The 16218-nt window shown below is 44.1% G+C and overlaps 1 protein-coding gene across 4 annotated transcripts in view; it reads right to left on the reverse strand.

Annotated features, from left to right (window-relative positions):
* The window catches only part of TNIK (TRAF2 and NCK interacting kinase), a 357941-nt gene that overhangs the window by 83619 nt on the left and 258104 nt on the right, over positions 1-16218 (reverse strand). For all 4 annotated transcript variants that reach the window (XM_006200807.4, XM_006200806.4, XM_006200805.4 and 1 more), the window contains exons 9-11: positions 15294-15372; positions 7879-8054; positions 3150-3216 (exon numbers count right to left, since the gene is read on the reverse strand). In XM_006200807.4, coding sequence (XP_006200869.1) covers positions 3150-3216; positions 7879-8054; positions 15294-15372 — 322 coding nt within the window. The remainder of the gene's footprint in view (positions 1-3149; positions 3217-7878; positions 8055-15293; positions 15373-16218) is intronic.

Here is a 16218-nt window from a genome sequence, read left to right on the forward strand (position 1 = left end):
CAAGCCTGGGGTCTCAGATCCTCTGTTAACTCCACCTCTCACCCCACCACCCCGCAAAAGAGAGTCCAGGTAAGCGTCACGTGTTCAGCCTCCCCACCAGTGTGACTGCTGCATGCATGTGCTGTCTCCATCCCCACAGAGATGTCTCATTCCTGGAGTCGGTGCTCCATCCCGGTTCTCTCCCGACGGTCCGCACCGTTCCCTCACCCTTGGGACCTCTGTGGCAAAGATCTGTTTCTAAGGGCTTTAGTGAGTATGCAAGCCCCGAGCTCCAGACCAACTTATTTTCACTTTTAAGAAAGGCAAGAACTAAGCTAACAAATAAAAATGAACAATTGGGAGCAGCACAGGAGGCTGCTCTACTAAGTCGGGTCTAGTGTTCACACCCACATCACCTCCTACAGCAGCTCAGGTTACAGACTCCTTGGTTCTGCCCAGCAGCCCAGCAAGAAGGCGGGAAGTGGCTCCTGCTTGTTCATGCTGACTTAGCCCTTTTAGTCTTCCTGGCAGCTTCCACTTGAAATACATTCACTAAATAATTACTGAGTACCCACTATGTGGCAGGCACCATAACAGGCTCTAGCGGGCATAGCTGTAGCTAAACAAATTCTCTCTCGAGTTATTTTCTTGTGGGGAAGTGAGACAGACAAATAATTAGACAGGCAAATTATTACAAATAACGTAACTTCAGATATTAATAGTCTACAGAAGACAAAAATTAGTGTAATAGTTTAAGAGTGACAGTGGCAGGGCGCTGAGATAAGGATGAAGGGTCCTGCTTTAGATGGGGTGGTCAGGGAAGACCTCTCGGAGAAGGTGACAGCTGGGCTAAGCCCCAAATGATGCAGAGTTAGTCACAGGAAGAGGCAGGGGAAGAGCCTTTCATGAAGAAAGGAAGGCAAGTTTAGGGGGGTCTGTCGTGGGAACAGACGTGGCCTTTTTGAGGGACTGAGCCCCAGGTGGTCTTCCCTGTGGCACAGGAGGAGGTCAGGATAGCGCGGGGAGGGCAAAGCGTGTGGCTGTGGGGGCCACGCATGGAAAGCTTATCAGCAGGAGAGTAACATGATCAGATTTGTTTGGCTGCTGCATAGATGATATTCTGCAGGGGGTACCAGGGCAAGCAAGGCCACCAGCTCGGCTGCTACTGCAGGGACTGGCCAGGTGGGGATGGAGGCTGGGAAAAGCATCTGGGACAAAGTTAATGAAACCTATTGAGGCATCAAATGTGTGGAGTGAGGGATGACTTGCAGGTTTTTCCTTGGCATCTGGGCTATGGTGGTGATGCAAACTGGGATGGGGAATGACTGGGGAGGAGCAGGTTTGCTGGTTGAGCCGGGGATTATTCTGTCTTAGAGAGTGGATAGTGTGCTATGTGAGGTACTGCTGCAAAATGACATAAACGGCTTGATTTGTAGACCGTGTTTGGATTCTACTAATGAGCCTCCTTTGAAACATACAGCCTTTGTGTAGAACTCTACACCACCCCCAACAGCAGGCTCATCTACTCAGGCCACGTGCTCTGTGCAATGAGGTGGCGGGGCTCAGGGAACCCAGCCTCACATGTGCACAAGGATGTGCCATTAATATTAACTGATGTTGAATCAGTGTCAGGAGACCTGAGCTGTATTAGTGACTCAATCATTAACTTGATGTGTGACCTGGTAGCCACTGTTGGGCTGTTACCCCATTTCAAAAATGAGATAACCGCTGTCCCTTTTTACCTTTCAGGATTTCAAAAAGATTAATTAGATGTGTACATAAAACAGGACTTGGAACATAGTCTTCAATGTGATAGAATGACATGTTACAATCAGAGAAGTGTTAAAGGATGGCTAGGTCACCCACTAAGTGACTCCTAACATGCGGTTTAGCAAGTGTTAGTTAAGACGAGGGTCTCAGTTCCACATAGAAGGGCTGACACGACTGTCAGGGTGAGCTTTGGATAGATGGCATACAACTGCTCAGAAAGTAGGGCATTTGGTCCTCTGCTTTACAAGAATGTTCATTTTCCATGTCACTCCTTGGCAGTCATCATCTTTATGCAGCTAAACTGGGGGAGGCGACATGTTAAGTATCCAGATGGAAGGAAAGCATTCTCCTTGTCTTTGACCTTGAAAATTTATGTAGCAGGTGAAGAGAGGAAAACTGATGGCCCTGTACAGCCTCTTCCAGTAGTTTTAGCAATAATCCAGCCTGAATTAGCCCAGAAAAAGAACACACTAGCTCGTTCTAGCAGCGTGGCTGAGCTGGCGCTTTCCCTGGTTCCGAAGCTCTGCCCAGTGGTACAGGAACTGTTCCTTCACGAGTACTGGGGTCCTCTCCTCAGATGGCTAGAAGATGGGGACCCGCATACCCCAGTGACCCTCCTGCTTTGTGCATTTTTTCCATCAGATCTCACTTTGTATGTACAGTGTACCCAGCGTGGTGTGTAGGCCTGTGCCCCTGGACTCACCAAGCTGCTGTCAGCTGAATGCTCTTACAAAAGGGAAATCCTGGCAGTGGGGGCACACTGGCATTAATTATTTATAAACACAGACCAGGAGAAAGTCAGTGTCAAAGTCAAGTGAAATTCAAAACGTAGGGATGATCATAAAGCAGCACTCGGTTCTGGGGTCCAACATGTGACAACAGGAGTGGGCCTGGGAGCTTCTATTTAGGGTTCACCTCTACAGTGTAATCTGATTTCCTGGAAATTGTTTCCTCTTGGATTAGGCTGTGGTGAAAATACCATGGCATGTGACAAGGACAGTGGCTGCCTAAATATCTCCAAGGTATGAAGTAATGGATTGGACTGAATAACTCAAGCCCCAAAGTACCAGTTAGGTCTCCAGAAAGTGGCAGTTTTAGGTACTTTTAGACCTGTATTACCCAGATAATTGCCTCCTACCCACGCTACACGTTACATACGTGAGGAAGCCAGGAAATAAATCCTGGAAAACCCTATAAAGAATGTGCTGATTTCCATGTTCTCTTAAGAATCTGCCTAGGGAAATTTTCCCAAATTAATGAGTATGCTTCTGGGCAATAAATTAAATTAGCTCACTCTGCTGGATTCTTAAAAATGAACCTATAAATCAAAAGGATGTGAATTCCACACAACCACAATTCAGAATGTGCGAAGGAGAAGCCGGCCTTGCTCGCTCTCCTACCTGGGCTCTCCTGAGTCGTTCTCCTCCTCTTCCTCCTCACTCCCGCTGTACTCATACTCCGTCTCATCTAAAGAGAGACTCACAGAATGTCAGTGCACAGAAAGAAGCCACAGCTCAGTAAAGCCACCCCTCATTTTACATACAAGTAAACCGAAGCCCAAAGAGTTGGTCTTCATTCAGACTTAGGACAAGCTCCAGGCCTCCTGACTTGTGATCCAACAGTTCCCACCAGCTCGATTCAAGCACATGGAATTAACATCCAAGGCCGTCCCACCTGACTCTAGAGATCGCTCCCTGATGCGCGGCATTCACATGAAGGCAAGGAACTAAAAAATAACTCTTCGGTTTGTATTAATGTCCATTATAGGGCCACGTAAAGCAATCTTTTATTGGCCCACTGTTAGCTTATTAACAGTATGAATCATTTTTTAAGTAGGACTTTTTTCATGACTCAGACGGACTCAATAATTGCCTTTAGATATCTAATACAAAGAAAGTTTTGACAACACATGTTATTAAAAACATAGGATTAAATGTGTTTTGATTGACCCACAGGGGACATTCATTTAACTCACTAGTATGTTAAGCAAGTTAACATGCAATAATGAGTAAGACTGAGTCTTTGCTTTGGAGGAGATTAGAATCTAATGGGCAGATATACAAGTAAAGCGGGAGGGTCTAGCTCAGCGGTAGAGCACGTGCTTAGCATGCAGGAAGTTTTGGGTTCAATCCCCAGTGCCTCCATTAAATAAATAAATAAATAAATAAATAAATAACCCTGATTACCTCCCCCACACCAAAAAAAAAAAAGAAAAAAAATTGTCCTTGGGGGTGGGAAGGGACAGACTGGGAGCTCAAGATTTATAGATACTGACAGGGTATATATAGAAAAGATAAACACGTTTATACTGTATAGCACAAGGAAATAATATTCAACATCTTGTAGTAGCTCATGGTAAAAAAGAATATGAAAACAAATATATGTATATTCATGTATGACTGAAAAATTGTGTTGTACACCAGAAATTGACACAATATTGTAAACTGACTATAACTCAAAAAAAAAAAAAAGATATACAAGTGAATAATCAGGGTCTACATGATTAGGAAGAAAGAGAACTAATTTTATTGGGTATCGCCCATGCCAGTCACTATGCCATACACTTATGTTCTCTAATTTATTTCTCATAACAATCCTTTAACCCATTTTAATAATACCCATTTTCCAAGAGAAGATATTGAGATTACACATGGTTAAGTAATATGACCAATGTCATCTCAACAAATCTGAGATTTGGATTTAGAATTCAATCCAGAATTTTTCCAACTTTAAAATTAGTGCTCATTTTCACATATTATATACTAAATACAAGTACATAAAAAGAGCAATGAGATATTAGAGAAAGGAGCAGCTCAGTCCACGGGTTATGATGGGGGAGGGGAACAGTGACGTCTTTGAGGAGGAAATGAGCCAGATCGGAAGGTGGGTAGCCCTTTTCCAGGCAGATGGCAGCTGAACATGGTGGGAAAGGGACATTCTAAGCAACACAGCCACCTGAGTAAGGCTGACAATATTACAGTGCATGAATGTTCAGGAAACAGAGTCGTGAGTGGCTAGATGTCTGGTGTGAGGAAGCAGATGGAGAGAGAAAGGCCAGCAGGTCTGAGGTGGCTTGCCGATCTTTAGATACACCATGCTGAGGACTTTTCTGTGGGCAATGGTGAGCCTTTGGAGGAGCTTTTCATTTTAAGCAAGAGACAGTGTCTCAGTGCTGTCATTCCTTCATAGCTGTGGGTAGTAATTACAACTTCGAAGACATTGGTGCACGCAGGAAAAAGAACTGAAACTTCAATTTGGTTATGTTACCACCAGGAGGCAGCAGTCACATGATGAGAACAGTTGAATTTGATCATAAACATTTTGCTTTCCACACTATTTAGTCATTAAAAGGATGATGAAAGGAAGCCAAAGCATAATGATTTCAAGTGTACTTTTAAAAATCTTTTAAAAATTTTAAAAATTAAAAAAAAAATAAAAATTAGCTCCATGTATTTAGATACATATGAAGTTTGCAGGCTACTTATTTTTAAAGTATTATTTCACCAAAATGTAAGGAACCTTCATAAAGTGTTTCAATATTCCACATTGAAAGCTTAATATTCCAAACTTTTCAGAAATGAATCAACAGAGAGTTCAAAGTAAAATGCAAAAATGTTATCTATTAAAGTAAATTATAGCAAGGAAAAGCAGCACACAATTAATTATTTCTACTCTCCAGGGTAAAACCTTCATTTGTTAGGCTTCTCAACTGTATTATTTCACCAGAAGCTGGCATGATTGCTTTTATATTACTGGCTTAAATTAGCATGTATCAACATATCTGAAGGAAACAATAATAGCAGATTAAAAAAAAATCACAAAGCAGTGCCCAATTAAAATTATTTGAGTCTACCAAAAGCTGGTCTTCGAGCTACAAAGAGAGTGAAAAAGTATTAGAAAGAGCAAATTAAGTCATTGAATCAAACTGAGCAGTTGGAATGAGGTCTCATCTGAGCAATACTCTTTCCTGGGGAGCAGACAAAAAAGACGGCAGTGGGTGGCTCTAACCCTAAACAGAATTAGGTTCCTTCAATCCCTGTGCAACTCTGGGGTATACCTCCTACCAAGAATCTTACTTTTCTACTCTGCAGAGAAGGAGCACACTCAAAATAGTCTATTTTCATGGAATGGTGAGTTCTGAATCACATTTTAAGAGTTTGTGCCCCACCAAATGTGAAAACACCCAAGGTATAAGCTTTACTCATTCTTACAGGTCAGAGGCAAAGAGGTCACACGATCTCAGAAAATAACCCTGAATAGTACTGAAAAATTATAGGTCAATAAAGAATTGTCTAAATAAGAATAGCTTATGTTTATTGAGTACATCGATGTGCCAGATGTTGGATGAAGCATTTTACATGCACTATCTCATTTAATCTTTGCAACAATGCCCGCAATACTAATTATTATTATACCCCCACTCCCATTTTAAAGCTGAGAAAACTGAGGTGAAGTTCACACAACTATTTAGGGGTAGAGGTGGAGAATCTGAACTGAGAATTGGAGCCTGAAAACAAGAGCTCAAGCACCTCACCGACTCTATATCCCTACAGCAAAATACGTTTCCTTTCTAGAGAAGTCAGCCTTTAATGGCTGCGTGTCTGACACACTGCCTTAGACTCTTCCCTTTAAAATTCTGACTTCCTGGAGTGGCCCAAGACCACTATTAATAAACAGCAGTTGGAAAAACCAGCACTTTGGGACCCTGACGTACCTATGCCTCTCCATGCCTGGGGCCTCCAGCGTGGGCTGCCCTCCCAGCTCCTTGGGTTCTGATTGACACCTCACCCCTCTCCACCCACTAACAACTGGAGATGAGCCTCCTTTTTGGTTCAGAACCTCCTGCTCTTGAGTCTAATCCCATCATATTATTTTCCTGAGTCCCCGAGGCTGGCTGTAAAGAAAAAACTCTTCCCTTGAACTTTCATGGAGGGTTGCTCCTCCTCCCCTCACCTCTGCTGATCTTACCTCTGCCCAGTCTTGACTCCTACACTGCTTACCGCTCCCCCTTTAGGACCCTACTCATACCTTGCCACATTACAGATAATAACTGCAGAGGCAAAGGAGAAGGGAAAGTCAAATAAAAGAAGAGCACCCTCTGTCCTGTGCTGCCCACCACCTGGATCGTGAAGAACAGAGGAGAGAGGTGGCGAGGACAGAAGCGGGGACGAGCATCACCACATACCTCCCACCCTGGTCCCTGGTCTTGCCCTGACCCTCCACTCCCCATGTGCTTCGTGCCCACCTGGCCGGCCCCATCCTGCCTCCTCGATGTCAGCACGCCAGCTGTCCCCTCCTGCTCCCACCAGGGAGCTGTCACCCCATCTGTTCTCTGCAAACCCCGCCTCCTTCCCATTCTCAACCTTCCCTACCTCCAAATCCAACTAGTCATAAAACCTGCCCCAGACCACGTGTGCTTTCACCTCCGTCAGGATGCTGGTTGACGACTGTTGAGTCTATTCAAATAGCTTGGGCTCAGCCCCCAAACCTCAAGTTTGGACTCATGTCCTTTCTGACGATGCAGTGAAAGGACAGTGCGGTATTAATAGCTAGAGCCATAAGAGGTTTTGAACTTATAAAATAAAGAAATACATTAAATAATCTTCCAGCTCAAAATGGGCTGTTCCGTACAGCAATCTCTTTTCCATCGCTGTGACTATCAGAAGAGTCATTCTGACTTCCAAATAACTCAATTAGAAGTGAACACAAAAAATTCAGAGCACAGAAACTTAAATGGTGAAGAATGCCAGGAATGAAAAATGTCAACTCAAAGGTATTTTTTTTTAAGGGTTGCCTGTCTTCTGTAGATTTTTAGCCTTTGAAACATGAATATTCATTTGAATTAAGAAAATCCTTTGTCATATTAAACCACTTCATAGTTTCACTCAACACGACTTTTTGTTGGGTGCCTGGGAAAGGTAATGTCTCTCGCAGTGCTTTCATGAAAGACTCCATCTCGGCAGTCTCGCTCCACTGATGCCCACAGGCTATGATCTCAGAGGCAGCCCTACGCACTAAAGACCAAGGCAGGCCTGTCTGAAATCCCCACAGCCCCCTCCGGATGCATTGAGAGCCCGTGACTCACTCTGTCTTTCATTTCCCTTGCTGACACACAAATGTGCTCCTCACCTTTCTCTCCTCGCTTCTTCTTTGTTCTGTCAATATGGTCCTTGAGTTGAATGCGGACCTGTCGTTCATTAGGTTGGTCTCGTATAAATGGATGCTTCATCAGCTGTTCTGTTGCCGGTCGCTGGCTGTGATTCTTTACCAAGCAGCTCTCAATAAATGACTGGAATTTTTTTGACCTGCCAAACAAAAGAGATGAAACCGTAGATAAGAAGACAGTCCAAGAAAAAGCAAACTGATATTTTCTGAAATACTGGAATGAAAAAAAAAAAAAAGGTGGGGGGCGGGAATAAGTCTGATCAGCTACGTAGGGATCAACCAATCATGAGGTAGGTCTGGTTCTCTATCAGGTACAATGGGGTCCAAAGGCATCATTACCATTAATACACAGTTCAGGCGTTGCACGGTAGTTACATACATGACAATGTTTTGCAGTTTATATGTAATATCACACGGACCAGCAGGCATGAGAGAACAGGAAGAATCCAATGGGTGTCATACCTGGAAGGTCTTTTGGAAATGAGGGAAATAGAGCTGAGCCTTAAAAAATTAGAAGAAAATCACTCTTGGGAAAGGACAGTTCAGGGAGGTAGGAAATCAGTGAAACACTAAAGCTGGGATTGAGTGTCCTGTATGTCGAGGTGAGCTGTCTGAACGAGGTAGGAAACACAGGCTGGGAAAAGCAAAACTAGGGTTAGATAGGTAAGGGGGAGTACATTTTTGTAGAAATGAGCAAGATTCTTAGATGGTAAAAAGAACTTGATTTCAGGCAAATTTTCTAACTAGAAATTTTGGGATCATTTTTGAACTTTACTTTCCAATGAATAAGAACAGGATGTCTGAGTATGTTTGCTATCAAATCCATGGATTTGGAAACTTAACTTTAAAGGACTAAGTTTATACACAGAAGCAAATTTATCTTCTTCTAGAAAGGTGCCATTTCCTCAGAGACAAGCTCTGAAGGGACAGGGGAAAGCTGGTGAGAGACACCAGCGATTAGGGCACAAGTCTACAATGTGGTAGGAATTAATGGTGGACTTTAGCTCTGATTCATGAGTTGGGCATGCATGTCCTGGCTGAAAGTTCCAAGAAATTGTCCAGCATCATAAATAATTAAGCTCTTGACTCTATAACATGCCTTTCTGAGGTGCTCCCCTGCAGCAAGGCACATCACTGGATGTCAACTCAGAGACCTTGGGAGAACCCTGGTCACCCTCCTAACTGTCCCCACCCTTCTCAGGAATGAAGCCATTTTGTGCTCTCTGTCGCCCTCCCATGGCGCACTGGGGAGGTACAGGAGCGGGTCCCCAGAGAAGCTTTTCCAAGCGCCCCAGCAGGTCCTAATCGTGTCTTTGGGCCTGAAAGGTGTCCTCACCACACAGAACACAATGGTGAGCATGTTCTTCAGGATTCAGCTGTGAGAGGGCCCTGGTAATATGCACCACTCTCCAGTGCTGCCCAGGTCAATTCACTTTCTCACTTTACTCCATGTTTTCAAAGCAGTACTGAATTATCAGTATTTTTTTCCTCCTTAAATTTCTATGCTATGTTCAAGATTTTACATTATTTTACATGCCCGGGGTTGGCCTGGGACGAATCAGGATTGGCAACACAGTGGACTAGAAACAGTTCAGCAGGATGGACATTCTAAGCACCTCCCATTAAGTCCTTCAGCCAGAACCCCTGCCTCCTCCACACTGGAAATTCTCCCCAGGGCTGGGATGTGCCTGAGTCATCTTCGTGTCGTGAGCACACCTCGTGTCTGACAAATGAATGTGTGCATGAATGGTTATCAGATGAAAGTTCTAGATAAGAGCTGTAATACGGCTACCTTCAAATCTGTGCTTGTGAGGGCAGGGGGAGGGCTTGGAAAGAAGAACTACTGAATACGCTTTCTTTCTGTCCATCACCTTAATCCGTGGAGGCACTAATGTGGTATTAACTAAGGAGGGAACTTGAAAAAAAAAATAATGTCCTAAGGAATAAAGAGAATAAAGCTAGCCTATAAACAAGCAGACACACTCCACACAGTACTCTACTAGGTAAAAAATCAGTACTAAAAAGATGAGAACAAAAACAAATTAAGACAGGAAGCTATTAAATATTCACCAGGAATGCAAATAGCAGTTCTCTTTTTTCTGCTTGCCACGAGAAGGAAGAGATTGCTTTTTATAAAGTGCTGAACTATTCATTAGGGGATGATACATAAAAGAAATCACACCAAATTTAAAAATAATATCCAGACTTAATCGACTGTACATTCCATTCCCCAATACTGACACCTAACAAAAGTCATAGACATCTTCAGGATGAGAGAGTGTTCAGGGAGTTGAATGGAACCGGCTATCGCACGGATTCCTTTTTTCCAGAGTCTCTCCTGGAGGGAAGAAACCTCAAGAGACATTCAAGAGAATATCTTTGGGCCCAAAGGATCCACAAAGCCGGCAGATCTATAAACCTGGAGGTCTCTCCCACGTCTCCTTCAAACGGTTCTGCTTGAAGAGAAAATAATGCTTCCTTAAAACAAATCTTCAAAGAAAGATTCATTGTCTCTTATTTAAGTTAGTGTGACCAGGAATCGATTTGCTTAATTACACATTTAATTAAAAGTAATAACACTATGTTGAGCACCACCTGACTCTTGGCCGAGAGGCCTGAGGGATTTAAAGGACCTTTAGGTAACTTTATTGTTTCAATCTTGGCTGCCCATAATTTAGTTCTGTCTCTTACAGAAAAAAAAAAAAAGCCCAAGATTTGTATTACTAATTTCCCAAGGGTTGGCATGGAGAGATAAATGTTAGCGATTGGTGCTTATAGTCTGAGGCCCTAGTTCTTCTAATATCGGTGTCACTGAACACTTTATCTTCCCAGATTTTTCCTGTTTACGTATTAAATTGTGTTAGAGGAATTTAAAATGCCTGAAGGATTATTACATTAACCACTATAACCAGCTGGGCTAGAAGTTTTTGGTAATCTTCAGACTCCCTAAATGCAAATGATCTTTAAAATTTTGCCCTTTTTTTTGTCTACTTCAGGGTCCATCATTTACTAATGGTGCAATTTTGGGCAGATTACTTAATTTCTCTGTGCCTCAGTTTCCCTGGCTGCAAACGGGGATATTAACACTTAGCTCAAAAGACTGCTGCGATCATTAAATGAGTTAACTCATGTGAAATCCTTAGACCCATGCCTGTTACATCATAAGTGCTGTCTGTGTGTTGCTATTATTGTTATTATTTTTTCTTATTACCGCCATGACAATGTCCCAGCAGACCCTGACTGTCACCAGGCTAACAGAACAGGAGGATCTGCCTTGAGGGCCAGGAGTAGAAATTTGAAGGTGTTTTTCCTCACTTGTGTTGAATCCAATAGGAGAGAGTTCTTTAAAGGAATTAGTCCACATACATTAGGATTAAATGCATTAGCAGGAAGCGTGAACAGGACCATTATCTCTGAGGACACTGCCAAAAAATGTTAAGTTTAAAAGTTTGTGTGGCAATTCTTGCTTTATTTTAAGGAAGTCCAAAGTCACACGACTGCTGGTAAATTCAGCCTATTTAAAGTATTTTTCTGATATATCCTTTCTATTATTATTTTATTTAGAGCAGCACAAAGAACATTCATTTCCAAAACTAAAGTGCCTGATAGCCCATCAACAAGCAGAACTGGTGTTTCATAAAACAACAGAAGTGCTTGTAAGCTCTGGAGTAAAAGCAGAAGGCTTAGGGGTTCCAGGCTGGCATGAGCCTGGGACACAGGATAAGCCAGGCAACCTCATCAGCCCCCAGTCCTCCTCTGGAGCGTGAGTGGTTTGGAACAGGAATCTTACACCTCTTTCCAGCGATAGGCAGTTAGGATTTTTCTAATGAGCTCAATCAAATGCTGCTTTGCCTGTGTGGGCTCTTCACATTTGAAGGGCATGTGGAAAGGACAAGGCTGACCATCTTTTGCAGGAACCAAGTCGTCCCTGTCTTTCTCCAGAGACGCCTGGAGGGAAGCCACAGCATGGAGTATAGATGTGAGGGTGGGGAGCCAGGGTGAAGACCATGGGAAGAGAAGCAAGAGGCGATCTTTGAGAGGAGATGGTCCCCCGTGTGGGTTGAATCCGACTACACACAGGACAGGAGGAGGGGCAGGAGGAGAACATGGGAATCTGGTGTCATGGAGACAGAGGTGAGAGCATCCTTGTTCTCCTCTGACTTCAGTGAGGTCCTAACCCTCCTGGAGACCTGAATGTCAGATGTCTGAGCATCAGATGGAGCCCTGACCACGCGACTTCCTTAGCTTCCAGAGGCTTCTTCATGATGGGGGAGGAAGGGCCAGATTCCTGCTCCCAGGGGTGCTTTCCTCTCCTCCCACAGGGAAAGGGACAAGGAGCAGTGCCACTGTCTTTCTTTCCCTAATATTACGGCTCAAGGGAAAAAGTGCTCACACGCAGGGGCTGGTGTAGCTCTTTCTCAACCACTTTAACCTTGAACTTTAAGAGGCCAGATGGTGCAGCAGAAAGTATGTGGGCTGTGATCTCGGGAAACGAAGGCTGTGCAAGGAGAGTAACCCACCTAAGCCTCAGTCTCTCTCCATAAAGTGAGGCCTTGGTTACGGTTACGGTTACGGAGAAAAGGGTTACCATGCGATAATACGAAATCATGTGCGTGAAACTTCTGAAAACTGAAAAGCACTGCAGAATTGAAAGAATCTTTCATTCAATAAAAAAAAGAGTAAATGTATAATTTACATAGGTATCTTACATTTGTATCTATCATAAATACACACACACATAAGTTGCTGAGTCTACAATATACATATGCTTTGTATGTTGTAGATTCAGTCCTGCTTCTAGGAAATGACCCTCAGCAGAATGCTTATAACGAAGAGTTCACTGCTGTCTCTGCCACGAGGGCGCCCCCTGTGGTCATATGTTGGCATATACACCAGAAGCAGTGCACGTCATCTGAGAACTCATTTAGGTTGAGAATAGCTGGATATAAAAGAACATTTTGGAGTTTTGTTTCTTTTGGTGGGGGAAGAGGGGAAAAAAGGAAAAGAAAAATAGAAATATTCTACTTCCTCCCAAACCCTAACCTATTTTAAATCACTTTGAACCTGGTCTGAAGTGCCTAAACATTTCCCCTTAAAAATTGGAGTTCAGTTGCAGAAAATGAGGGTCTCAACAAGTGTCCGGCGGCTGGGGGGTTGCACAACCATCTTTGTAATGGCTGGGTTCTGAGTCAGAAAGGGCACTTTACCGGGGCTTTTGTCCACCCCCTCACCCCGCCTTGCACTCAAACAGCTAGGTCCTCTTCCCTTTCTCTGCCTGCCAGTGTGGGGCCCGTGCTCCTAATTGCATCCTTCGTAGCCAGGCAAGGGCGTGCAAGGGGGCTGGGTGAGATGCAGGCGGCCCCGCCTCCTCACTGTTCCTGGACCGATCCAGCTCCCTCCGGCATTATCAAAATTAGTTCTCATTGCCAAAGGGTTGAAGCAGGAAAGTCAGCCTGTATTGCCCCAAGTCTGTACTTCTCAAACAAGGTCAGGGCAGACTTGCTTCCTGGGAGCAGGGTGGACGAAAGCGGAAACTGCAGCACAAGGGCTGGTCAGTCACTCTTCTGAGGGCCCAGAATTGTCACACAAAGGGCGGTGCAGAGCAGGGTAAGAGGAAAGGAGGGCGAGCGTGGTGACCAACAGACTCCAGCTTCCGGGCTGGGAGAGGCGGCGACCTGGACAGACAGCAAACGCTCACCCTCCAAGGGAGCAGGAGCCACTCGGCAGGGCAGAATCTCCGCGTCTTTGTAAAAAAAGGTCAGAAATCTCCAAGTGATGCTCAATCGCCAGATTTTTTTAAGTCGGAAATTAACATAAATATTTCTGAAATGTGGTGTGCGGCCACACTGTGCAGGGCAAACAACGCAGGTGTGGATGGTCAGTTTGTCCTCCGTGGAAGAGCTTGGAACACCTGTCCAGCAGCAGTGAAGGCAGAGAAGGGAGGGAGGGTACAGGGCAGGTGAAGACTCTGGACACAGCAGGCCCCCCGGCCCCAGGAGACCTCGGCCTGAAGGACAAGCAGAAAGCTATTGGAGGGCTCTGCAGTGCCACTGACGCTTCCAGAGGACAGAACCGAGCCAGCTCCGCCTCAGGAGTCTGTTCCAGAAAGAAGGAATGAAGCAGGGCTTCTGGGCGCCTGTGGATCACGTGCTGTGTGGTACCCAATGGAAGGCTGTTGCTGGGGAGAGCGCGGGCGTCTCACACCACGGTGGCCCACCGGAGAGAGGAGGGGGGATGCTCTGCCTCCTGGTTACCAATAGCAACTCTCACTCTCCCCCGTGCAGCCCTCAGCAAAGACCTCTAAGGCTGTCGTCTCTCCTGGCTGTTCCCTTTCCCTCTCTCTGTGCTGCACGAATTTCTCTCGTTCTGCTGGGGTTGCTACATCGTTCCTGGCCAACAGTATTAATTAAGATTGCTCTCTGTATAGTGGAGGGCCTTGTCAAGGGCCCGATCACGAAGTGGTATGAAAAGGGGCAGGAGGATCTTGTGCCTTCATGCTCAGACTGCCTAGAATATGTCTCGAGAAAAGACAGGAGGTCATAAGTGGTCCACAAATTGGTGCCAGGACAAAGGGAATCACATTCGAGAATGTATCAGGCAGGATACATCATATCCAAAGGGGGAAGGGAAGGAGCAATTAATTTTCGTTACAAAATGATAAGATAGAAACATCCTGACGTAAGTGCACAAAAAGTCAAAAGTCCAACTTCTGACCTAACCTGAAGAACTCTGTTCCCAAACTCCAATCAATCCTACACTAGTCATACAATTTTTCCCACATCCTTACACCACCCATACAAGTGTTTACTTGGCATTTTTCTTTAAATTAAGTCACTTTTTACGTGAATTTGTTTATTAAATGGAAAGGTTATGTTACTGCCCAAAATAAGAAGCCACCGTCACCTGCCATAAAGAGAAATCAACAGTAAAAACAAAAATTATAAATGTTCATGCACAGAGCAGTGAAATCATCTTGCATAATACCAGGTGTGCATACACATTTAGGGAATTATTGTCTTAAGACACAGAAGGAAAGCCAGCTAGTCTAACGGGCTGACTCCCTAAACTATCACCCTTTCTGATGAAATGGTCTGCACTGCCAAGTTACTATTTGGAGTGAGAAATCCAAGCGTTTCCATGTCACTGCTTGGGCTCTGCTACCCATTTTAGCTAATGCCTCCTTACCTTGAAGGTGTGATGATAAAGACTTACTGTGCAAACAGTAGGTACTTAATGTGTACTTTGAGACGAATGACAGCATATGGAAAATCACTCACCAAGTCTTGGTACCTATTAGTCTAACCCTGTCTAAAGGATCTAAGGATCTGAGCCCATTCAAAAGAGAGAGCCTTGCCCTTAGCTCTGAAGACCAGACTCACCACTTCTTAGACTTCAGCCGAGGTGCTGGGTTCCGGGGGATGAGGAAGAGGGCTCTCATGGGGTGCATGTCACACAGAGCTGCAAGAGACCAAAACAAGGGCCAGCTCGGGTTAGGAGGCCAAACCCAGGCCTCGCCCGTCCTCGCTGTACAGCCAATGCTGCCGATGCACCCCGCTTTCAGGCATGACCATCGAGCAGAGGCAAAAGGTCATGAAGCTTCTGTTTCGTGACCATTTAAATAAGCTGATTACAGGAGTCTCAGAAAATCCAACATGTTTCAACTAGAAATTGTTAACATGTCTACTTTCACTTCATATTCAAGGAAAACAAGTTAAAGGCTCAACAATCTTTGCGTTTCTATATATAAACATCTAAGACTCACTGTAAACAACATCAAGATAACAACTACTATGGAGATATACTTTTAATTAGTAAAATCTCAAGTCAGAAAATAAAAGATATTTTATAATCCATGGTCTATCTCTTATATATTGAAAACTCATCCAAATGCAAAGTTATCTACATGGTTTTTCAGAGTCTAAAACACTAGACCAGAAGGACATTCTCTCTGTATATCCAAACACCTTGAATGGTTTTTCAGGGTTTTCATAATGGATTTGGGGGTTTTGTTTTGTTCAATGGCCCCAGGAAGACTGGAGGATTAAGGCCAAGAAAATCGGGCAGAAGAGTTACAAAAATATCTCAACTTGCAATATGATATTATCATTTATAGTGAAAATACTCATGCATTCTTATTTTAATAAAAATATTTCCCTAGTCTGCTTTTCAAACATCTGGGAGTATCTTTTCCTTTGTGCCTAGAATAAGAATATATTCTCCTGAAAAGCTAAAGGACTCGGTAGGTGGAAGTCTGTTTACTCCATTACTCATGAGGAATGATAATATGGCTTTAAGACTGCCATG

The sequence above is a fragment of the Vicugna pacos genome, chromosome 1, assembly GCF_048564905.1.
Source record: "Vicugna pacos chromosome 1, VicPac4, whole genome shotgun sequence".
Lineage (NCBI taxonomy): Eukaryota > Metazoa > Chordata > Mammalia > Artiodactyla > Camelidae > Vicugna > Vicugna pacos.